Source organism: Nyctibius grandis, chromosome 16, assembly GCF_013368605.1.
Source record: "Nyctibius grandis isolate bNycGra1 chromosome 16, bNycGra1.pri, whole genome shotgun sequence".
Lineage (NCBI taxonomy): Eukaryota > Metazoa > Chordata > Aves > Nyctibiiformes > Nyctibiidae > Nyctibius > Nyctibius grandis.
In genome coordinates this window covers 2,063,590-2,086,924 of record NC_090673.1, presented here as the reverse complement: position 1 = coordinate 2,086,924, position 23,335 = coordinate 2,063,590, and the positions used below count along the sequence as shown (strand labels likewise).

Genomic DNA, 23,335 nt, shown 5'->3' with positions numbered 1-23,335 from the left:
GGGAGAGGAATGTGCGTGTGCGGCCGGGGGCACCGGGCTGCCGGCCCCCCGCAGGGCCACCGGCAGCACGGCCCCGCGCCGAGCGGGGGGCGCGGGCGGGGAGGAGGTGCCCCGGTGCGGGTTTGGCTCCTGGAGAGCTGCGTCTCCCCGAGGTTTATCGCAACAAAATGAAACTGGCGCACGGGCACGGGAGAGGCCGGCTGGGCGGCCGCGGGGCAGCGCGGAGGGGCGGCGGCGGGAGCGCAGGGCGGGTCCCCGCCATCTCCGCCCGCAGCCGAGCCCGGGCCGCTCCCGGGTGCCGCGGCCGGCGAGCGCGGCGCGGGGGCGGCGGGCCCGGGGCGCTCTGCCCAGCTACAGCGCAGCCAATCCGGCGGCCCCGGCAGCGGCGCGGCGGCCCGAGCGGGGCGGGGCCGGCCCGGGGCGGCGGGGACCGGGGGGCGGCCCGCCCGCGGCCGGCGGGAGCGCGGCATGGCCGAGGCGGAGCGGGGCGGCGGGAGCCGGGCGCGGCGGGTGAGTGCGGGTGTCCGGGGGTGCGGGTGTCCGGGGGGTGCGCGGGCCGGCGGAGGTGCGCGCCCCGCAGCGCCGGGCACGGCCGCGTTTCCTGCGCCTCCAAACTCGGCGGCCGGGCGGCAGCGCTCGCCCCGGGCTTGCGGTGCGGGGCCGGACCCGCACATCGCCCCGCGGCGGGGCCGGGCGCGGGCGGGGCCGCCGCGCCCCTTGTCACGGCGGCTGCCGGCGGCGCCCCCCGGGCGGGCTGGGGCTGGGGCTGGGGCTGGCCGGGGTCCCCCCGGCTCCCGGCGGGGGCGGGCGCGGAGCGGGGCCGGGGCGCGCAGGAGGCCCCTGCGGCTGGTGGCGACCCGGGGCTGCGTGTTCCAGCCTGCGGCTCGTTCTCAGCCCGGTCCTCGGCCGGGTGGGTTATTTTTAGCAGCGCTTCGGCCATGATTCTGTGTGTGAAGAATTTGTTTTCATCATTAAAACATCGTAGCTGCCTCGGGCAGCCGCCCATGGCCGGGCTCGGGAGCCAGGGCCCCAGCGTGGGAGATGGGGCTCGCGACTTCAGTTCCCTCGTGGTTAATCCAGGAGGAGAGATCCTGCCTTGCTTTTTCTTTCTTGTCCGGATTCTGGTCCCAGACTTCTGTTAAGCAGGATTTCAGTGATAAAAATGAAACCTTTACCCCCACCTTCCTCCCACCGTGGAAATTTGTGAGTCTCGGGTACAGCCGGGGAGCATCCCGTGCTTTGGGGGTCCCTGCCCGCGGTACGTCCTGGTTTGGCCTGTGCCTCCTCGGAGGTTTCCCAGGTGTTTTTTGGGGCCCTACAATCCCTGCTCGCTCCAGAGACACGTGCTGTGGGAGCGAGCGGTTCGCAGGGCTGTGCTGTGGTTTGCACGCCAGGTCGGAGCGGTGGATCTGAGACTGCTGTTTGCATCAGGTGTCCCCAGATACGGCACTATTTATGCTGGTTGAGGCTGATGTGGTGAGAAAGGGTATTTTTTTTTTTTATATAAGCATCAATTTCTGTTAAAAGCGAGATGGTGGTGCCATTCTGCCCTTTGGAAGGAGGAAGAAGTTACTTCCTTAGCTCCTTACAACGTTTTTGGTTATTGAAACTGAAGTATATTTGTATATTTCTGATCACCTTTTGCTTCTTGCTCTTTGCGCATTTTTCTTTTAAAGTTTCTTTTGTCTTGCACATTACCAGTGCAGTCGATGTCCTTGCTGGTTGTACTGTGCTGGACTTTCGGGTTGTCACTGACAAACTTTGCAGTGGCACGTTGTTAAACAAACAAATATCCGTGCTCAGGGGAATGTCACACGTTAAAATCATCCTTCAGGTTTGCTCTGGCAAAAACAACATTTGGAATCTGGTATGAGCTGACAGAGTCCTTTCGAATGTAATTAATTCTGCTGCCGGTTAAAACTGGGAACAGTCTAAAAACAAGGGCAGGCATTAATAAGTTTAATTACATGTCCTTTGTGTTGCTCAGCAAAGGTGTTGCGTTAGGGAGGGTAATGTGACAGCAGCTTCCCATGGTGAGTGCGCTGAGTGGTTTCCAGCACCCTGAGCCCCGAGAGCCCCAGAGGCTGCAGAGCATCCCCTCTGCTGCATCCCACCGTGGCACGGCCAAGGCAGAGATCCTGCTGGCGCTCCGAAAACCGTGGGAGAAAGTTCAGGTTAGCAGGACGTGGAGAAGGACGTGCTGCGTGCTGAGACTTCATCCCTGTGTCCTGTCCTGCAGGAAAAAAAAACATTCTCTCGCCTTCCGGAACTGTGCAAGTTCTCTTGTGCTGTTGTTCGTGGTTATTCCCATAACATCACTTTCGTATTTATTTGTTGAGTTGAAGCAGGATGAGACATCGGGGAGGAATGGATGAGAACTGCCAGCAGCGGTCAGGAGGTTAGTGGGGAGTCAGCGCCAGGCCGGGGGGGTCACACGGGCACTGCTTATGGGGCAAGGAGAGGGCTTGGGGGAGAGCTGCTGTGTAGGAGAGCCTGGTTTGCATCTACTGCAGGAAGACACGCAGCCATCGGACCAGTTTGGGCTCTGCAGAGAGCGTCGTCCCAGTTTGTAACCAGCAGCAGCGAGGCTCCGAGCCTCAGGTGGGACAGCCTGCGCGCAGCACAGCTCCCCGGTGCCTGGTTTTGCTGCCCCTGGGGAAGCTGGTTTGCGATTTACTCCCATCTGCGACTGCTAAAATCCTTCTCCCATGTGATGTTGCGAATCAATTTGGTGGAGTCGTCCACTTTGTTCTCAGCGATAACAAAACCTAATCCCCAGGATTTAAATTCTGTCTATGCTGCACGTGGATCTCGCGGGCTGTTCTGCTGCGTCTGTGCATGCAGGACCCCTGCAGCGGGAGTGTGCGGGCAGGAGGGTGAGGGCTGCCCTAAAGACCCTCTTCCCAGCTGGTCGGAGAAAAGGACTGTGGGCCCTTGAAAGCTGTGTGCAGGGAATGTTTCCTGACCAGGAGACGTGTCGCGGAGTCAGACCTGTAATTTAGGAGATCAGATCCCCTGACAGTGGGGAGGCGTTCGCGTTGCAAAGGCCGACTCTGCAGCTGGAGTTAATGGGACATCTTCAGCTTAGTGCCTGGGCTTCCTTCAGAAATCCAGCCCTGAAGTTTGATGAGGAGAGAATGGCTCGTCCCTCCACGCTTGTTTCTCTGTGTCCACAAAGTCTCGCTGCAGCCCACCAGGTCCCGGCTAGGCTGGGTGGGCTGTCACAGCCTGGCAGGACTTGACGTCCCCAATTCCTGCTGCTTGTGAAGGATGCAGCAGAGGGGCATCGCATCCCTTCCCATGGTAATGGCTTATGACTTTTATTATTTAGAACAACAATCCTCTCTCATTGCTTGTGGGCAGTAAACCTCTTTCTCTAATAACCAGAGACTGGCTGCCTCTCTGTAGGACTCTCCGGGTCAGTGCCGGTAGCAGTAATGTTATTTCTCTTTAGAACTAATGGGGTCTTTTATGAGATTTCCCCCCCTCCCTTCATTTCAACTGAACTTCAGGCAAGTAGAAAGGGATTAAAATAAGGCCTGTGGCAAACGGAACTGAACGTGCTGTTTGGAAAGAGGGTTTCCTGCTGCGAGATGTCCCTGGGCAGCTGGCTGTTCCCACCATATTAAAACAAAGGTGTAGGAACTGAATTTGGTCAGCTCACGTAAGCCGGGACACGACCTGGAACACACACGGAGAGATGGGATGGCCCCACAGGCAGCGTCTTGAAAAGTGATGGTGGAGAGAAGTGTGTGTACGTGGGAAGCAAGTGATGCTCCAGGGGAGTTTGCCTGTTAGGGTGTTGGATGGCTCAGGAAGAGCGTGAGTTTGCAGGACTGTGGTATCTCTGTCCCGCGCTGGGTGGAAGCAGGCAGAGCTGAGGAGGGTCCGTCTCCATCTCCATCTCCTGCTTAGATCCCTGCTTCTGCCGCGGGGGATGTGCATCGTTACACTCCTTCAGGGACATCGGGTTGTTCGGGTCTCCTCATAGAAAGGTGCCTGCCTGCCCGGGAGGACGTCCTGGCTGCGGGTGGTGAATCTCGGAGCGGAGCTGGAGGGGGTAGAGATGAGTCTCCCCAGCAGCTGGGGCACACGGGCACAGCCCCAGCGGTGCCCGATGCCCCCTTTCAGGCTGAGTCCAGCCATCACATCGTGTGCTTAATATTTCTGCACTTCTTCATCAGCAAGTGGATTTGTTGGGTGTTTTTAGCACTTGTGAGCCCTTGCCCAGTGACCTGTCTTTGGACAAAGCCCTCCAGGTCTGTTATGGCCTGATGCAGTACAGAGACGTTCTCGCTCCGAGGGCTTCCCTGTGACACGCACGTGGTGGGCTTGTGTTATCCGTGCCCAAACTGGAGGAGCACTGAGTGCTCCTTCCAGTAAGAAGAGTGCCCTCACCCTCTGGGGCAGGGAGGCAGCTTATGGCCTTGGCGGGACCTTTTTCTTGCTGTTCGTACAAAGGGAGGTCTGCGGGAGCTGCGGCAGGGCTTGCAGACGTGCCCGTAAATGGATTCCTGCCGCAGATGGCACGTTGGTTACCAGAGGACACGAGGAACGCTCTGTCTCTAGAACCGGGTGTTAAAAGGACCGTGCGTCCTTCGCGGACTGGTGGTCTGTGGCCCTTCTTGTGCTCCGGGGCGTTTGCAGGCCCCCGCGCTGTGCCGGGCTACTGCGGCTTGAGCGCTGTAGCATCGGGGCTGGCTGTGGGGTGCTGGGGAGGGGATGTGGCCAGTAGCCCTGGGGGACTCCGCGCGGGCAGCCCTCGTCCTGCTTGGCACGGGCAGCCCTCGTCCTGCTCGGCGTGGGCAGCCCTCATCCTGCTCTGCCAGGGCTGCCTCTGGCAGAAAGATGTCTTGTCCCTTCCGCTGAGATTTCAAATGAGAGTCTCTAATTAATGACATCTCCCCATTTAGCTCTTCATACACAGACAGATGCCGGGGCCTTTCAGGGCTGAGTGGAGACCTGCAGCCCTCCCCCGAACAGTGCAGCATCTGGTGAAAAACGTTTCCGTTCCTGACCTGGGTTGGATCTGATCGGCCATTCAGGAGTAAAAGACATCATGGGAGCGGGTCCTGCCAAGGCAAGGACCTGAAATAATCTCCTATCTAAGAGAAGTCCCATTAATTTTAGGATTCCCAGAGGCATACGGCAGCGTGTGGAAGGATAGAAATATGCATCTGCTGAATCTGGTGAGAATATAATATGTCCTGAGAAACTCCCCCTTGGTAATTCTCCGTATTGCACATCTGCGCTCCCACCCGTGGCCTTGCAGCTGCAGTAGTTTTAAATGAAAAATGGACTTGTTTTGTTTTAATCTTAACAAAAATTCCTAGGCCTGCATGGAGCAGTGCAGCTCGGTGATGTACATGTATGCGTTACAGTACGTAGTTCCTGAGCTGTGGGTTTAGATCAGCAATATTTATATTCGTCCACAGAAGAATGCGAGTCTCAGCTTGGTTACTTACCTTTTCTAATTTCATCTGTAAAATATGGAAATAAGATTTACCATAAATGCCTTGATTCTGGGCTTATCAGGGCTCGGTGAGCAGTCTGTATTGTCAGTTCTTGAGCTGCTGGATATTAGTTCTGCCCTCGGCGTCCAGAGGTAACTTGAGCTTTCTGCCTGTATTAGAGTTAATTTACAGTATCGTTCAGAGGAAAAGGATATGGGCCCTTTTCTGTGAGAATAGTGTAAAATTGCCACAAAGTACTGGGAAATGACTGTGCTCCGCTCCTAAAGATCAATTTATTCACCATAGAGATACGGGGCGAGTGGGCAGCTCCGAGAATCGCTAATGGCGTAGAGAGCCTTTTGCTTTGGACCCACCGCGTCTGCTCCAGCGCAGGGCCGTGCTGACCCGCGGCGTTTATCACACGAGGGCTGGTGGTCGTCCCCCAAGAAAAGATGGTGGTGTCGTCATCTGTTTTTCTGCCTGTGCCTCAGCAGGTTCACCAGAGCAGGGCCTGGCTGCCAGCCTAGTGGGTGCAGGGAGGTGTCTGCAGAGTGTGCTGTCGCCGAGCCCTGGGGCAGCGTGTCCCCGGGCGCGTTACCCTGCCCTGCAGCGCTCGGAGCTGCCCGTTCTGCGTGCTCAGCTGGAGAGCCCAGCTGTGGGCTGATCCGCTGTCACCTGGGGCCTCATCATGGCGTGAATCTCAATGGCACATCTAGAGGAGCACCTGCTATCTTCTGCTGCTGTTTATCTTAGGAACAGCCAAAGGAGACTCTAGCTCCAGCTTGGCGTGTGATTCACTGCAAGTGATGAATTTTGCATGCACTATTGACATTTCTCTGTGTTTTGGTCAGCTTTATTCTAGAGAATGACAGAACTCAACGCACACAGAGCAATCCAAGGGCATACTGGGAGCATTGTTGTTTCACTCATAAAAGGCCACGCTGAGAATATCTCAAACTCCCCTTATTTCAGTTCTTCCGTGCCTTTGAAGAAGGCGTCGTACTCTCTTTGTAGACAGAGGGACACGTGGTCTCGTTGGAAGACCCTAAAGTGCCTGCCAGAGGTTTAAAGGTCAGAGTTACTGGGATCATCGGAGCTTTTGTGAGCTGGTTGGCGTAGGAACATTTTACATGGTGCAGGCTATAGAGAAGGCAACTGCTCCCTTTGCTCTCAAGTTATTTTTTCCCTTGTCACTTCATGGCTGTGCTGTTTTCCCAGGGAGTACCTAGCTATCTGTCTCTTTCTTTTCCCCCTTGAGCTCTCTGGTTTTGCTTTAAGAGTTCCAGCACCATCGATTGTATTGGCTGTCTCAGCAATGGTGTGCTGCTTGCTGTCTGTGGGCTTCCCGCTGCTAAATGCTGCCAGTGGGAGGCCAGAGCATTTGGATCAATCGATAGGGCTGTCGTGGCCTTGTTTTCCACCCTGTTCCCATCTGGGGGATGCGGGTAACGACTGGAGAGAGCACACGAGCCCTCGGGTTACTGGTTACAGAGTGTGGATCCGCTGGCTGCAGCCGCGGTACCGATGTGTGCGTGTCGGTGGGGAGAAGGGTACCTGTGCACGGGGGGTGTCTGCCCTGGCACTGCCAGCGGCTCCCCGGGCACCTCGGTGTGCGCGGAGCGAGCGCGGGTCTGGGGTTTAGCAGGACGTGTCAGCAATTCCTCCCCATTTGTAGGTAACTTCCCTCTCTCAGGAGGCACTGGGTGCTGCGGGACAGCGTGAAATGAAGTGGGATGCTAATGGGATCTCCCGCATGTGTGCAGACCCAGCCCTGTGCTGGCAGTTGGTGCTCAGCACCACCATGGCAAAAACTTCCCAGGAATATTCTGCAGTTGTTGCCAGCAGAAGGACTAAATAATTTCTCTGGGGAAGGAAAGCGTCCACTGATACCATTACATTTTTCCTCCAGATCCCATCTAATGCCGAGGCTGAAAGAATCGCGCTCCCACGAGTCTTTGCTCAGTCCCAGTAGTGCTGTCGAGGCTCTGGATCTCAGCATGGAGGAAGAAGTGGTCATCAAGCCAGTCCACAGTAGCATCCTGGGACAAGACTACTGCTTTGAGGTAAGGAGCCCGTCTCTCCGCCCCGGGGCCGTTCCTGCCGCTGACGGGGCTGACTGGGGAGCCAGGTGTGGGGCTGCACCTTGGGCTTTCGCTGCTATAAAACGTTTCTGCTCTGAATTGCCACACAGAGACTGTTTCATAAGCAGAAAATTACTTCCATCTTTCCAAGGAGGATCATACCCACAAAATCAGAGCAGTGAGCTCTTTTCAAGGTGAACTCCTCGGGGCTATGTATTAGCAGAGGATAAATTTATAGTTTATGTTCAGACAGATATCGGAATCCCTACTCGGTGTTCACAAAGACATTATACGTGGTCACAAAGATAGCCTGCTGTTGTCAGTGGGAGTGTTGAGGACTTTGTCTAGAAATCTGAAGCTTCACTTGTCTGGGTAAATAGAGAAATCTGGGAGTATTTCAGTTTTCTTTAACATCTGTTATGGCATGTGGTTAGGTCTGTGCTAGCGGGAGGTGGTAGGACACGTACAAAGCAGTCCGTAGTTGGATAATTCGATGTAGTATGTCTTGGGAATCATTTGTCCTGCATCATGGATAGCAAAGTATTATTGCTTGTGGCAGTGGCTGGATATAGAACTGGGAAATGGTTTTCTTACAGTAATAAGGTGGTCGATACTTGTGTTTCTGTGAAGAGAAGGGAACCTGTTTGTAGTTGGGCGCAGAAGAGCAGACAGACCGTGTATCCATGGCTGGATGGTGCTGCAGGGGGGCGATGGGACTGCAGGCTTCCCTTGGACGGCAGCGCTGGGTGAAGATGGCCTTGGCAGCGTCCAAGAGGAGTCAGACTGGAGAGATGACAACTTTTCTTCTTTCCTGAAATTAGCGCACTTGGAAAGAAATGAGTTAAAAGATCCATTTCTTAAAATGTGAGCAGGTAACGCAAGAACAGTCTTACAAAAAATAGCCCCAAACGTAAACTCTGAAGTGGGTTGAGGTATAAATTCTCCAGTGCTGTTCATCCTCTGTAGAATTGAGCAAGTGCGGCAGGTCAGGAGGAGAACAGTTTTGTAAATTATATGGCCTCCATTACATTCCACTCAAGAAAGATAAAATGAAGCTAGATGGAAAATAGATGTGACATCCATAATACACGAGTTGTTTACCAATTCTGTTCGGCGCACAAGAGCAGAGGAAGGGATGTGCACAGTACTTGTAGAAAGTTGACTGAGAGGGAGATTACACAAGTCATGCACTTGTAAGGAGGAAGAAAATTTTATTTTTAAGTGAGTTGGATAAAGAAGAGTCATACAGAAAAAAAAGGACATGTTAATTGCTGTTCTGCAAACCCTACAGAGGAAGGGAAGAATGCCAGGAAAAAAGGGGGACGTTGATTTGTAGCTGAAGGTTACTCATCAGCAAGCTCCAGCAGGAAGGACTGAGGTGAGAGCTAAACAGCACGTTGTGTTAATGGGGAGGTCTTGTATCTCCAGAGAGACGCTTCAAATTGGGAGCAAGGCCAGCGCTGAAGAGAGTGTGCAGATCTCTGCGGGTCCCTGGGGGTGGTGGGCGCTGACCACAGCCCGTGGGTACAGCTGGTGGAGGCGAAGGGTCAGGGGTGCCTTCGGGCATCTGACAGCTTTATCTGGTGGTTCTCCACGTCAGGCAGCAGTGAAAGCCGAGCGACAAAATGTTGCTGTGCCCTGAGGGTCCCGCCTGCGGCCTGTGACCCCGAGTCCCTCAGCGTTGCTTTATCTGGAGGTACGGGCGAGACTCGGCAGAGCCTGCTGCCGCCTTCCCGTGGGAGCTCAGCACGGAGCAGTAAAAGCTGTGGCGGTTCCTGTGGCCTGAACTGGGAGAGCTCTGGTTGAGGCCTGCACGAGGCTGAAAGGAAAGCTGAAGCTGATGGCCAAGAGCCATGGCCCTGTGGGAATGCTGGAGAGTGAGCAGCTCGAGTGATGTCCTGGGAAAGGAGCCCTGACTAGGAAATGTCGAGGGAGAAGTTACTGCCGGAGCCACGGAGACAAGGGGAACCAAGACCTTTTCTGCAGGGTGGATTGCGAAGGTGCTGCGGGTTGGTGATGGTGCCGTGTCCCGGCACCGTGAGGCTGTCCTGGGTCTGTTCTCTAGGGAGATCTGTCAGGATCAGCCGAGTTTGCTGTCTCAGAGAAGCGAAGCGTTGCTGCTGTTGGGCAGTGCCAGCCTTGTGCAGTTCTTCACTACCTTCTCCTGGCGGTGGGTGGTCGGGCAGTGGTCGGTGCCCAGGAAGCTGCTTCTGTTACCAGCAGGCTGGTGTCTGTCTGCGTTCGGCGTGTCTGGGCTCAGTTGGATGGATGGGCTCAGCTCGCCAGGGTCCCCGGCAGCAGCCCTTCCAGAAGCTGGAGCCGCGCTGAGGAGGGCGGTTCAGAGGGAGAACTGGCAGCGCACCCGAACGGAGACAAAGGCGAGAGGTGCCAAAGCCATCTGCAGTGGAAAAAACCAAGCGGCTTGTTGGAGGGAGCTGGTGGTATGAAGGTACAGCACTTGTTTCTCCCCTTTAGCTCCACTGACCTGCACTGAGACAAGCTGAGTGCTCAGCCCTGCTGCCCCTCGGCGGGGCTCTGCCGGGGTGAGGAGTCAGCAGTCGTGCAGTGCTTTTTCAGATGCTGCATTTGGCTTTTTCTGCTTATTTGGTTCTATGAAATTTGCTTTTTTTCTTAGTTGCTGAGTGCTTGGCAGTCGGTATTTACTTGTTTTCTTCATTGATTTTTTAAAAAAAGTTACTCAACATCATCTTCTTTCTCCTTACAAGACTTCCCAGTCAGCATAACCATCTAATGCCGCTGCACGTGCGGCGGGTGCTAAATATACATTGAAGTCCAGTGAAGGGGACACAGAGTCCAGACTCCCAGAGCCTGTTCCTCGCTCTGCTGTTTGTGGGGTGCTGGTGGCCTGGGCCGGGCACTGAGGGCTGCAGGGCTCTGTCGCTGTCGGGACAGACCCGAGTCTTGTCCTATTGCACAGCTCATGTCTGGGTGTCGCAGGATGTAGCTGGGGGATGCGGAGCAGGAGGAGGAAGAAGGACTGCTGGGCTGTGCTTGCTCCCCTATGACTGAAACTGCGTCGCCTCATCCTGGCCTTGCCTGAGCGACGGAGAATTTACTGGAGCTAAATTTAGCTCTGCTAAATCTAGTGCAGCTGTGCAAATGTTCGCTGTCGGAGCAGCCATCGCGGGGCTGGGCGCCGGTTCATCTCCGGCACGGGGGTATTGACCAGCTCGAGCCCTGACTTCTCCTCCTAAAATCTTTTGAACCCTTTGAGTGGAGCAGCTTCGGTAACTCAGTTATCATCTGTTGTTCCTCCAGTGTGCTCCTTGAAGTGTTCTTTGAGGAACCCGTGCTGTACCTAAGACATTCTCAGCATGACAAGATGTTATCTGACTCAAGAGATCACCCATCCGAGGAATGTGGATAATGAATGTGAATAAGTAACATTTTAGAAATTAATGAGTTTTATTAATTGAGTTTATCCTGTACATTAATAGTATTCTAGCGTATCCAAAATCTTGATGAGACCAGAATACTCTTTGTCAAGATAATTAATATCTCATGAAGATCGTTAATGCTGTATGATGTTTAGGTCAGAGTGCGAGGCTGGAATGCTATTGCAGATCTGGGGAAAATGAACATTTTTGGTCACACATGGTAGATATGACCTTCAAGTCCCATCAGATGAAGAGGGCTTCATGTCTGACACATGAGGATTTTCCCTTTCTCTCTCTTAAGTATGACAGCTACAGTTTTTTAGATTTTGAGTGATTACTTCATCAATAATTGTTTTGGAATTGAATCATAAATTTTACCATGATAATATGTTGACTTAAGTGTGGCAAGAAAATATATTAGATATCCACCCTAACAGCTGGTAAAAAAAGACATTTAATTAACAGATTCAATAGAAGGACAGCTAAATTGCCTGCTTATTTATTTGGATACGAATCCTCTAGGCAGCTGTGGGATCCACCTGTGTCATCAAGGAGAACTTGTCTTTAAGAGCAGTCAAAGAAGTTGTCGTTCTCTTTTATGGAAGAGCTTCCAAGTTTCCTACCAAATTCTCTATTTCTGAGAACGTTGTTTTCAAATGCATTTGTACACTGAACTCCCTTCAAAACAGTCTGAGCGGAACAAAAAGCCGGGTGAGGAAAGGTCTCTGAGGAAATGGACTAATGGGATAGTTTACTCAGAGGTGTATTTGACCTGTTCTGACCAGTGGGGACTGAATTTTGTGGACCTTAATCAGATTGTCAGTGGGAGCGTTCTCCCACCGTGAGGTACAGAAACCCAGCCCTAACGCCTGCAGGGCAGCGGGGCTGTACCTGGTAGTGTTGGGACTTCAATGTTTTGGACTTGGACGTGGATGATTTTGAGTGTTCTGCAGCTGGATTAGATGGGCCAAGTGAGACAGGGCTCAAGTTCTGAATTGTTAGGTTCTTGTCTGAAGAACAGTTTTGAAGCCTTAGAAATTCCCATCAATCAAGCAGCCAGGAAGCTGTCTGGAGCAGTGCTTGTTTGCTGCGTGTCTGCCGTGTTACTGCACTGTAAGTTCTGTGCTTAAAAACTGGTGCTAAGTGGTTCTTCTGGGATCTTTGTAATTCAGCGCTGAGAAGGTGCAGCACCGTGTCAACAGTAATTCAGCCGTGCGTTGCTTCTCTTTAGGTGCTATTACCAGCCGGGTGTGTGGCTACGCTCAGCTCGAGTGCTGTCGCAGGAACTCTTACTGAGAAGAGGATCAAGATGCAAAACTGCCTTAGCCTCTGTCAGAGCAGTGTAGGGATCACACGCTGTGGACACAGTCTTGCAAGTGCTACATCTCTTGTGCCACCAGAAGTCCATTTGTGAAGGTTCAGGGATGGAGGATCACATGAGCACCTGCAGCAGCAAATGGGAGATGAAGCAGGTCGGATTAGTAATGGGAAGCTCTGAAGAAGCTGGAAATACACTGAAGCATGAAAGGATGCTGAAAAGATCATACTACTGGAGTCGTCTTTTCTTGGAAATAGAAGATAACTCGTGCTCAGAAGAATATGTAGTTTTGCAGGACAGAGGATGAAAGTGTGTAAGTGCAGGGAGGAGTATCTGCCTGAAGGAGAGAGGAGCTGGGATGTCAAGGGTTGGAAGATTTGTTGTATTTACTGTGTAAAGACAGGATAGGGCTCTTATCATTTTGTCCTGGTTAGAAGATGTCTGTGTTCAAAGGAAGGGATGTGTTCAACTCGTCGTTGAGGTTAGCTAATGACAAATCTTTGCAAGTGCCAGCTCTGCTGTAAGAACAGGTTAGGCTTCCAAGAGATACATGAATTACAGGAGATTGTGTCTCCCAGCAGCAGATAACCCAGCGAGCAGCGTGTAAACACAAACACTGTGAGATGATAAAGTACTCACAAATAATTCTGCAGCTCGAGGCTGGCGGAAACGAAGCTCAGAGGGGAGTTATTTAAAGTACCAGCCAGGTCCATTTGGCCTGCGAGCAGAGATGTACATAAAAACATTGCTGGACATCACCAAATGCAGCAAATGCAAAGAAGGGCAGAGCAGCTGGCCGAGGGCTTTACGAGCAGCGCAGAGGTCTGGTACCCCAGCCCTGGTCTGTCAGCATGCCAGCAGGGCCTGGAGGAGACAGTGGCTTGAGGGATACGGGTATGTGAGAAGATGTGGAGAACTAGTGGCCTTTTAGACCTTGGCGCAGCAACTGATGCCAAGGAAGCTTGGTGTGGTGGATAGGAAGAAATGTTTGGTGCCTGTTACCCTGGAGCTGCAGGGCAGTGGCTGCTTTGGTGGTTCCTCAAGAGGGTTGAGTTTCCATGTGGTTGCAGGGATGTAATGAGGAGTAAGGGGCATTTGCACCACTGGAAATGTCACTGCTGTGAGTGTACTTCTTCAAAACCTGGCTATGAAGTCCTGAAGGGCAGAGAAAGTCACACAAATACTGCAGAAAGGTCCCTTGGAGTGATCCTGGAAGCGTGAGAGGTGAGAGGATGGCTCAGCAGCACTGCACTGGCCATCTCCAGGTCTGGCACTGGCCATCTCCAAAACCAGAGCCTGGTTCTCCCCACCTGGGGAGAGGGTGCTGTGAGCACCGAGTGCCCCCGGCCAGGCTGTGAGCTGCTGCTCTTACTGCTGCCAGGGCCGCGGGGTATGGACTTGGCCCCGAGTTTGTCACAGCGTGGTCTTCAGAAGCAGCAGGACACAAAGGGGGAAGGTATGAAGCCAGCCTTTCTGGGCCTGGTGTTCTACTGAGAACAAGGAAGGGGTTGTTAGTGTCGCAGGCTTTGGGTGGTATCTGGAGGAATGCCAGGTGGTTGCAATTTATCTTTAGTTCATCTAAGGATTTGCACTCTCTCAGTTGTGGAACTTGGTGGTTTAAAGTGTCACGTGCGTGGGGACCATTATCTAGTGTTTTCTGGTGTGGAAGAAGAGAAGTAATTGGAATTTGCTTCCATGATTATTTCTGTGACATACAGAGTTGCCCTGTTTTTCCGCTGGCCTTAGGGGCTGTTGCTTCATGCTTGGGTAAAGCTATTTACTGAAAAAAAAAAAAAATCCACTAGCATCTTCCCTAACTCCCCCTCTCCCCCCCCCAAACCACAGTCTGCAGAGTGCTGGTCAAGACATAATCCTGTTCCTTTCCCTGTAGGTGACGACTTCATCAGGAAGTAAGTGCTTCTCGTGTCGTTCTGCAGCAGAGCGAGATAAATGGATGGAGAACCTGCGGCGTGCCGTGCACCCAAATAAGGTAGTGGCTTTGAGGAATTGCCTCTCTTGTAGTTCAGTTCCTCGTTGTTACATTTTATAGCCCGGTGCATAGTAGCAGCAGGGGACGTATTGTCATTTTAGTGAGTAAGTGTAACTGTGGGTCAGCCTTTTTCCTTATTGCTTTCTTCCACAATTACATTTACAGGCAAGTGCCAATTATTTCTTCCCCTCTTTTCTCGGCACATGCTGCTTCAGCTGGTGCTAAGAATTGATCAGACCTGAAGAATCCTCATCTTGCTCTGTTACTGATGACAGTTGCCGCTTATGTAGGACTTCCACCTCCCAGAAGCTCTGGGACAGATGTCAGGTAGCTGCCAGCAAAGTTGCAAGGCTGAATAGTCTACAGAGTTCACGTGTCGCAGTTCCTGACCCTGGTAGCACTTGCAGTGTCTGCTTTAGTGGCGGAGAAACTCAGATGCCCATCGCAGCGAGTCCTCTGAGGCGACAGTGGAACGTAGCTTTCCCTTCTCCAGTCAGTTGAGGTGGTAAAGTCATCCCTGCTGGGACCTACAGAAACAAATCCTTCTCTTCACTAGAACACAGGGACACCCAGTATGCGGTTTTATGGCCCACTAAGACTGAGTACATCCTAAAATAAAATCTACAGCCGCTTCTCCCTCTCTGCACTGGAGTTAGTTGACAAAGATTGATCAGGACTATCAGCTGCAGGATTTCACAACTGATGAGCTCAATCAACAAGTCTTTTTCTGCTGCTCAGAGAAGACACAAATGATGGGATCCTGTGAATTCATTCCTGGCATCAGAGCCCCATAACTGTATGTACAAGTTAGGTCCAGGCCTGGGCGGTTGATAAAGGAGCTCTCTGTGTCGGAGTTTATTGTTCCCAGCTCAATGCCAAATGTCAGGATAAAAGATTTCCTTCAGTATCAGCACGGGAGCAGTGGAGGGGAGAGGTGACTTGTGCCTCTAGCAGCAGGTTCCTGCAGGTGGAGTTCAGTGACTCCGGTGCTTTCCGAGTGCAGCAGCCTGGTAGCAGTGATCTGAAGGAGCTGTGTCAGGTTTGCGTGCTCACACTTACCGTGAGAGAAGTCCCGGGAATGTGAGTTGGGGCTGGGCACGTCACTACAGCTTTGAGATGCTGTATTTGGTGGAAATTCATTTGGAAGCGTGCCCTCCTCTCAAAACATGCCATGAACTGATGGCTGACTTTCCATCTTTGTTTGAGTTCGTAGACAATAAACTCTCAGTATCTGACTTGATATTTCTGTCAGGAATTCAGTGTTCTTGCCTAGTTCCTGCGTGTACTTCCTGAACCCACAGTACCCCATTGTGGCCTTCCAGCAGGAACGTTCCTGCCCAGGCTCCTGGGCTGCGCAGGCTGAGCCGTGGTCGCTGCTTCAGGGAGGGCTTCCCAAACAACCCGGGTCGCTGCAGAGTCCCCAGCAGCGGTTCAGCTGCGAGTGCTTTGTCTTTCAAGTCACTCCTGCAACAAACACCCCTGGATGTTCTTCCAGGATGAGGTCAGCATCACTGGGGTGCTCCTAAAGATCCACAGTATCCTCTGCTCCGTTATTGTTTAAAAGATCCAAGCCAAGTTTCTATTTCTGAATTGTAATGATTCTCCAGCAGAATTCACTGTCTCCCATAACTCCTCTTGATGTTTTAGTTGGATGCTGTGGACTTCGGCCCTAAAATATCGTGAGGTTTTGTAAATGCTGCTTTCCCTGCCAGAGGTGGTTGTGTTCCAGCCATGGATGAGGTGATCCCTGCGGGTGTGTTCACATCCCTTTAGTGTTGCTCCGTTACAGTAAAGATGATGTACCCCAGTCAGCTGTAAAGCAGCTGTACTAAAACAGGAGGTGGTTGTGAGATACCTGTAACGTAGCTTCTGATTTGCAGAAGTGATCAGTGAGGTTCTTTGGGTCCCTTCTGAGGCCCGCTCGGCAGTGAATGGGAAATGGTACATTTGTGATTCAGAGGGGTTTTATCTTCCTTGTTCCTTATATTAATTTGCACCAACAGACATGGAGAGCACAGTGATGTTTGGAAAATTAACATAAGTAGTGTTATTATGCAAATTCCTGAGAGCCAGTATTTCTTTAAAGTAAAATGTAATTAAGCCTCTGCTCATTTAGCACATCTGAAATAATTAACTCATATCTCCAGTTTTGTTGTGCTTGGCTTTGTCTGTTTTTTTTATTGACCTTTTTTCCTTTGCATCTTTTTTTTTCAGGACAACAGCAGAAGGGTAGAGAATATGTTAAAGTTATGGATTATTGAAGCCAAGGACCTGCCAGCTAAGAAGAAGTACTTGTGTGAATTATGCCTGGATGACGTTCTTTATGCACGAACTACCTGTAAATTGAAAACTGATAATGTATTTTGGGGGGAGCACTTTGAATTTAATAACCTCCCATCGCTCAAAAACATTACGGTGCACTTGTACAAAGAGACTGACAAGAAGAAAAAGAAGGACAAGACCAATTTCATCGGACAAGTGAACATCCCTGTCAGCTCTGTCACGGGCCGGCAGTTCGTAGAGAAATGGTACCCAGTGGTGAGCCCCAACCCCGGGAAGGGCAAGTCCCCGGGGCCCATGATCCGCATCAAGTCGCGCTACCAGAGCATGAGCATTCTTCCCATGGAGATGTACAAAGAGTTCGCCGAGTACATCACGAACAATTACATGGTGCTGTGCTCGGTGCTGGAGCCCTCGCTGAGCGTGAAGAACAAGGAGGAGATGGCGTCTGCGCTGGTGCACATCCTGCAGAGCACGGGCAAGGCCAAGGTAAGACCCTTCGTCACCCGAACCAGCCCACCAGAGACCCTCAGGGGCAGACGCCTGCGATGGGTGGTTGGAGATCCCCACGTCAGCTGGGCTTCAGACCCAGCCATCATTAATACACTCTAATTTTGCTTTTAATTATAAACAAGTTGGTAGTATGTGCAGTGTGAATTGCTTAATTAGCAAAGAGGTCGGTGGGACCGCAAGATACCAGCTGAGTCATTTTTCTCTCCTCCTGGAGACTCAGGGGCCAGGCTCTGACTTTATTAACAGGCCCAAATGTGTCCCTGAATGGGCTCTCAGTCTTGGGGGTCTGTCCTGATGCTTTTGGAAGGGAGGTGGGAGGGGGCAGCAGTGCTGGAAGGGTCCGGGGGTGCTCCCGGGGCAATGCTCGTTGGGGGGTCGGTGCCGGCCAGTGTGTGAGTGGTGGCAGTTCAGTTTCCGTGGAGCACTTTGCACATCCCTCGTGACTGGGAATCCCCTGCTAGGTCTGGAGAAGGAGCAGGCAGGAGGAGGCAGAGTGGGATTTACTCCTTGTTGTGACCTGTGAGGGGACGGGCAGGGTGAGCAGAGCTGGAAACCCCCTTCCTGGAGAGCACCGCAAGCGCTGAGGTCCCCGGCAAGTGGGGCACGGAGTCACGTCCTTTGTCCCCAGGTGGCACAGCCGTGGGCAGGGCCAGTGTCGGGAGCGCAGGGGTTAAAGCATCAGCGTTTTTCTCTGTTAACATCTCCCTGAACTCTGCAGGGAGGAGCTGGGGAAGAGCAATATTTCCAAAGCTTTTCCAGCGAGCTCCTCACCTGAGGGGGAATCGCAAGGCTCTGCGTCCTCCGCAGCTGCCACCGCTGCCTGGGACCGGGGCGGGGTGTGTGGATTAGACGTAGTTACCATCTGTCGAACAGAGAAGTGGCTTGGCCTCCTGATCCAGTTCAAGGCAGGCGAAGCTCACTGAGAGGATTGCGAGGCCGTGGGCCTGCTATTGCAGCGGCGGAGAAGACAGCTCAGGTGAAGCCTTCCTGATCCCAGGCAGCAGTGTCAGAGCCCGGAGCGCGGGGAAGGATGGCAGTCCCAGTCCCCTCGGCGGGGACAGGAGTGGCTTGCGATTCATGGCACGTGAAGTAACGCTCTGTGGTTACCCAAGGAGAGCGTCAGAGGTGTCCCCCTCCTCGCCATCAGCGTGTGGTGGCTGGGCACAGCCCTGCCTTCGGCTGGCACCGCTCCTACCCTCACCCTGGGGCTGGGCTGCCCTTCGCTGCGGCACTGACCGCGCCAGTGCCAGGGCTCTTGTTGGAACGACATCGCCATGAAAGACCCCGTCCGTGGCTTATAGGGTTCTGGTGCAAAAGGCTTCGGGTGTCACCCTGGTCTCAGGTCACCATGGATCATGTGCGGGCATGGCTGAGAGCTGTTGTCACCGCTGCTGCCTTTCCCCTTTTCTCGTTGGTGCTGGAGAGGCTCCGGAGAGAGCACGTGTGTTTCTAGACACGTGTCTGCATCAGTGCTTGAGATCCCAGAGGCTCTACACGAGGGACGCAGCAAACAGTAAACAGGCTTGATTAATTTCTCCCTAAAATGGAGCTTCTGCTTTCCCCGCCTGTCATCTGCGATGGGCGTTAGCGCAGGGTTCAGGGAGCTGTCAGAGCAACAGGAGCTCCTGGAGCGTGGAGCCGGGTGCTTTGTAGAGGAGCTGGACAAGCAGAACAAGGGGAAAGCAGCAGTAAGGTAAAAAAACAATGGAGAGGAAAAAAACCCACTCACCCCTGATTGTGTGACATGGGCACACCCTGCCACGGCTGGTGCCCGCTCTGCCTGGGGAAGCTGTGCTGGTGTTGCCGTCCCTGCCCTCCGTGGACAGCCCTTCTCAGCCCGCGCCGGGGAGAAGGACCAGGCAGGATGGGTCCAAGCGCTTCAGAAGGTGTGGGTGCCATGCTAGCTGCCCTGCCTCTCCCCCAGCATCGCTGGCTGCCCCTCGGCACGGCTCCGAGCGTCTCCCTGGAGTTTCAGCACAGAAACAACAGCCTTTTACTTCTTCCCAGCCAGTCTGCAGGAGAAACAGTTTGATTTTTCTGTGGTTTGAAGGCAGTGCGGGTCTGTGTTCGTGTGTTGGGGAAGGCAGGCGCCTGCAGGCAGGCCTGGCTCTGGGCTGCACCTGGCTTTGGTGCTGAGGACACGGGTCCTTCAGCCCAGACTCACGGCAGCGACGCTGGGCAGGAAGGTGAAACACTCGCGTCCCAAAGTAGGGCCCGGTGGGTTTTGAAATGGGGTTCAGAGCCCGGGAGGAGGAGAGCAGCTCCCCGTGGGCCGGGGATGGTGCCAGGGGAGCCAGGGTGCTGCTGACTGAGGCTCGAGGCTGTGGGCAGCGGGGCCGGGTCCCAGGCTGTGCTGGGTGAGCACCCGCTCCCGGGCACCGGTGTGGGGGGGGCAGCGGGGCAGCGGCCCCCTCCGCCAGCCCCTGTCCTCCTGTGACCCCTCGAAGCTTGCCCGGGCTGGGGGTGCGTCCCCTGTCCTTGTGCCTTGCCAAGAGCCTCTCCAGTGACCTCTCCAGAGCTCTCCCCTGCCCCGAAGAGTGCAGACGTGGCAATCAGCAACCACCAATTTATTTTGCTGATAAAGGGGTTTTTGTGGATCTTGGCTGCTGTAGCTGACGCTAGAGCAGCAATTACAGTTGGAATGAGAAACAAGTGTCTGGTAGATTATCTATGAAGACTTGTTAGCAGCTAATTGCTCTTGCACTGTGTCAGGCCGTGTTTTCCTGTAGCGATTTGCTGTAAATACGGTGTAATCCCTTAATGAGGCTCGACCGATGGGGTCCGTGCGCCCACCCAGAGCCACGCAGCAGGAGAGGTGAGATGTGCCAGCCACAGCCCGGCCACCAGCGTCCCCGTGCAGCCCCGCAGACGGCAGCAGGGTGATCCTTACCCACCCACACCCCGCTTGGCTCCCTCGCGGTGCTGAGCTGCCCCATGCCAGCCGGGTGTCGTTACCTGAAGCCCCTCAAACCCAGAGGCAGTGCCTGAGTCCCTCCTGCCAGCTGCGGGCAGAAAGGGGACAGGGGGCTGTAGCTGAATTTTCCCCCTCAGTGTCTGCATCTAGGCTTCGTAGCTCTATCACGATAGATGAAACATGGAGAATGAAATCAGAGAGTCCTCTCTGGAGTCAAAGTCCGTGCTTCCTTTGACCTCTGTTTGGGAAAGGGAAAAGCTTCATCCCCGCAGTGCTGTGCAAGGGTCTGGCGTGCAGCAGGGCACGCCTGGAAACCCCCGACCAGCTGCCAAGGCAGCGAGGTAGAGAGGAGGGGGAAAGCTTTTTGATGAAGTTAGAAGTGCAGACAGTCTGGCTGGAGAGTCTGACAAACATCCCGAACTAGATCAGCTCCCTGAGTGCAAGCGGTTGTTCCCTGTCTCTGTTTATGGCAGGCAGGGACTGGAAGAGGCATCGCTGTGCCGTGAGAGCGAGATAGTTCTGTGGCTGAACAGAAGACGTGGGCTCTCAGCATCTGTCCTTGGCTTGTTACGTGCTTCATCTTCCCAGTGAGAGCGCTGATAAAGTGTTACCTGTAAGGGCGGGGAGAGGTGCCTGACTATTTCCATGTGTTTTGCAACCCATAGACAAAAGACACGAAGTCATAATTAAAAGTATTTCTGTTGCCAGCCTTGGTGTTAGTGGGAGTGCTCGCCCCTGCCATTAGCATGGCTTGATGTGGCCTGTGTGATGTGGTTAGGGGTGGGCAGGCTGCGTCCTTCCCAAAGCCAGACCCATGGGGACTTTGGATGCTTCCAGAATATTTCCCAGGCGTAGATTTGTCTCAGGGCTCTCTTGCAGCTTTTGGAGCTCAGTTCATGACCATAAATATATAAAAAAAACCTGTCTTGTCCAAATGGTTTGTAGATCAAACCCAGCATCAGACAAAGCTCTAACTAACCAGTTTCTCACTTGAAATAAATATTTGTGGTGTTGTGAATGGAGTGAGGAATAAACATGTGTCCCTGTTCGTTTATGCTGCGAGGATTTACTTCAGCTAGGCAATGTGTTTGCTCCCCCTGTGCGAGCCTGCTGAAAGCTCCCCACGTTCCCCTCCTCGGCGCGGGGTGCCTGGCCAGGGCTCCGCTGGCAGCACCAGGTTAAGTGCAGGACCTGCAAATACTGTCCCAGGAGGGGACCGGGAGGGGAGCAGCACGGTGCTGGGCTTGGAGGCTGGCAGCAGCAGGGCTTGGTGGTCCCTCCAGGGAGCACCGCTGCCTTATCCGCACTGGAAGGGCTGCGGGCTCGGGGGCACAGATGCTGCACAGCTCAGCGCCGTCGAGCGCCGCGTTTCTCTGCCATCGCAGCCCTGACGCTCGCCCGCCCGTGACCCCCAGCCCCGCCAGCCCCCGGTGTTCTTCACCTTTGCATAAAAGCCCAGCTGGACTCTGCGCTAGTCTTTGAAATAAGCAGTAATCTTATTACCTTTATCAATTCAATCCTCTTAAGGTTAAGTCAATCCTATTAATCAGGCTTGTGATGTGGAGAACCTTATTATTTCAAAGTCAATCTGCCCATGAGTCAGTTACGATACTGGGCTCCAGCCCAGGGGGATGCGTGACCTGAGCGGCGTGTGCTGGGCCACGGGTCCCACCAGCACTGTGACACCCCAGTGCTCCAGCTGTGGACATGTCTCCAAGAGGCTGGCGCTGGGGGACCTTCCCTGGGATGGCGAGGTGCAGAATCCTTCCTGGTGCGGACAGGATCCGTCCCGCAAGACTTGTGGTGGTTGTTGGCTCCCTCGGCCCAGGGAGCCCTCCTGCTCCCACCGCAGCCCTGCCGGGCACCCGGCGGGCTCCTCCCGCGCTCAGGAGCCGGAGGGGGCCGGCGGTACCCAGTGACACCCCCCGGCACAGGGACTGGCACCTTGAACCCCTTCAGCACTGGGATACTGGATGTTGACAGCCCCCTCGCCAGGGCAGGGGGGCTTGCTCGGCGCTGGCACGTGCGAGCATTGCAGGGTGCTTGGCCCCCAGCCGGGCGGGTGCGTGGGGCTGGGGGGTGCTGGTGCTCGGGGCAGGCAGCGCTGCCAGCTATCGATGGCACGTGGGGCTCCATCAGCTGTTTGTTCCAGCTTCATCCCCTGTGAAGAAGCTTTTTCTTCCCCCTTCTTGTGTTTGGCAATGCAATCAGTCAGCTTCCTCGGCCCTATTGACATGGGCGATGACGGATTGTTTCCTTGGGCAGGTGTAGGTTTTTCTCTTGCTGGACTTGACTTTTCAATGAGCCTTTTCCCATTCAGGCCACCCCGGGGCAGCCGGGCCCTGGGCTGGCGCTGGCTGACACGGGGCAGCAGCTTCAGGCGTGGTCCTGCGGGGACCTCGCACGGAGCAGCGTGGGGCTCCAGGGCATCACCCCGGTTTCTGTATTCCTCCACCTTCCCCAGGCAAAGGGACCTGCCATGGCAGCATGAAGCAGCCCTGCTGCGAGGTGATGGTTGGACTTGATGATCTTTTAGGGCTTTTCCAACCTTAACAATTCTATGATTTGGCCAGACACCCTGAACTGCCACGTGCGTGAGGAACGAGGCGGGGGTCAGGAGACATTTCCTTACCCCCTAGAAGATGCTGCTTGGTTGTGGTTTGAGACAGGAGGATGAATTCACCTGGGTGGGGCAGGGGAAGAGCTCCACAGGTGGAGACCCAGGGGAGATGGAAATGTTTTTAGGCTACACTACAGGTAAATCAGGATGGAGGCGTTTGAGGGACAGAGCGAGGTGCATGGAGCAAACCCTGGCTGCCGGCTCCCAGGACGGCGTCCGGAGGATGCTGCGGACGAGGGCGCGAGGAGATGAGCTGCAGTGCGGCGCAGGCATCCCGGGCAGAGCAGGGGGACCTTGTGGTGTGTTTGAGCCCGGAGGTTTGTGTATTCTTCTGCCTGCTGCGGGGACCGGGCTGCCACGCCGACAGCGAAACTCCTGCGTGCATTGCTGGAGGAGCTGCCTCAGAAGAGCACCTGCTGCTGTAGGCTCATGCCTGGTTTGTTTGAAAAGTGCTGGAAAGCAGCACAGCCTCATGCTGTCCTGCTCTGAATTTGCCTTTTTTACTAATTGCTCTTCTTCAGCATATGTGCAGTGACTGAAGTTGCACCAGTTCAGCTATGTCCAGTCTGAAGCAAATATCCTTGAAATAAACCCGGGAGCAAGCCTGAAGAACGCTGCCCCGGCCCTTCATTTTTACTGTAGACCTTTTCCTTCCCTTCTCGACTCCAATGTAATGAAATAAAGCATCTTATTTTCTTCCATTGCCAGGGGCCCTTACTGAAAACAACCCCCTGCTGATCTCTGCTGCTCAGAAACGGGGAGTTTTAT

The 23,335-nt window shown here is 54.0% G+C and overlaps 1 protein-coding gene across 2 annotated transcripts in view; it reads left to right on the top strand.

The window, feature by feature from the left end:
• Positions 1-430: 430 nt before the first annotated feature.
• The window catches only part of DAB2IP (DAB2 interacting protein), a 44,053-nt gene continuing 21,148 nt past the window's right edge, over positions 431-23,335 (top strand). For both annotated transcript variants that reach the window (XM_068413647.1, XM_068413646.1), the window contains exons 1-4: positions 431-510; positions 7,363-7,516; positions 14,142-14,240; positions 16,455-17,009. In XM_068413647.1, coding sequence (XP_068269748.1) covers positions 7,373-7,516; positions 14,142-14,240; positions 16,455-17,009 — 798 coding nt within the window. In that variant the 5' untranslated portion in view covers positions 431-510; positions 7,363-7,372. The remainder of the gene's footprint in view (positions 511-7,362; positions 7,517-14,141; positions 14,241-16,454; positions 17,010-23,335) is intronic.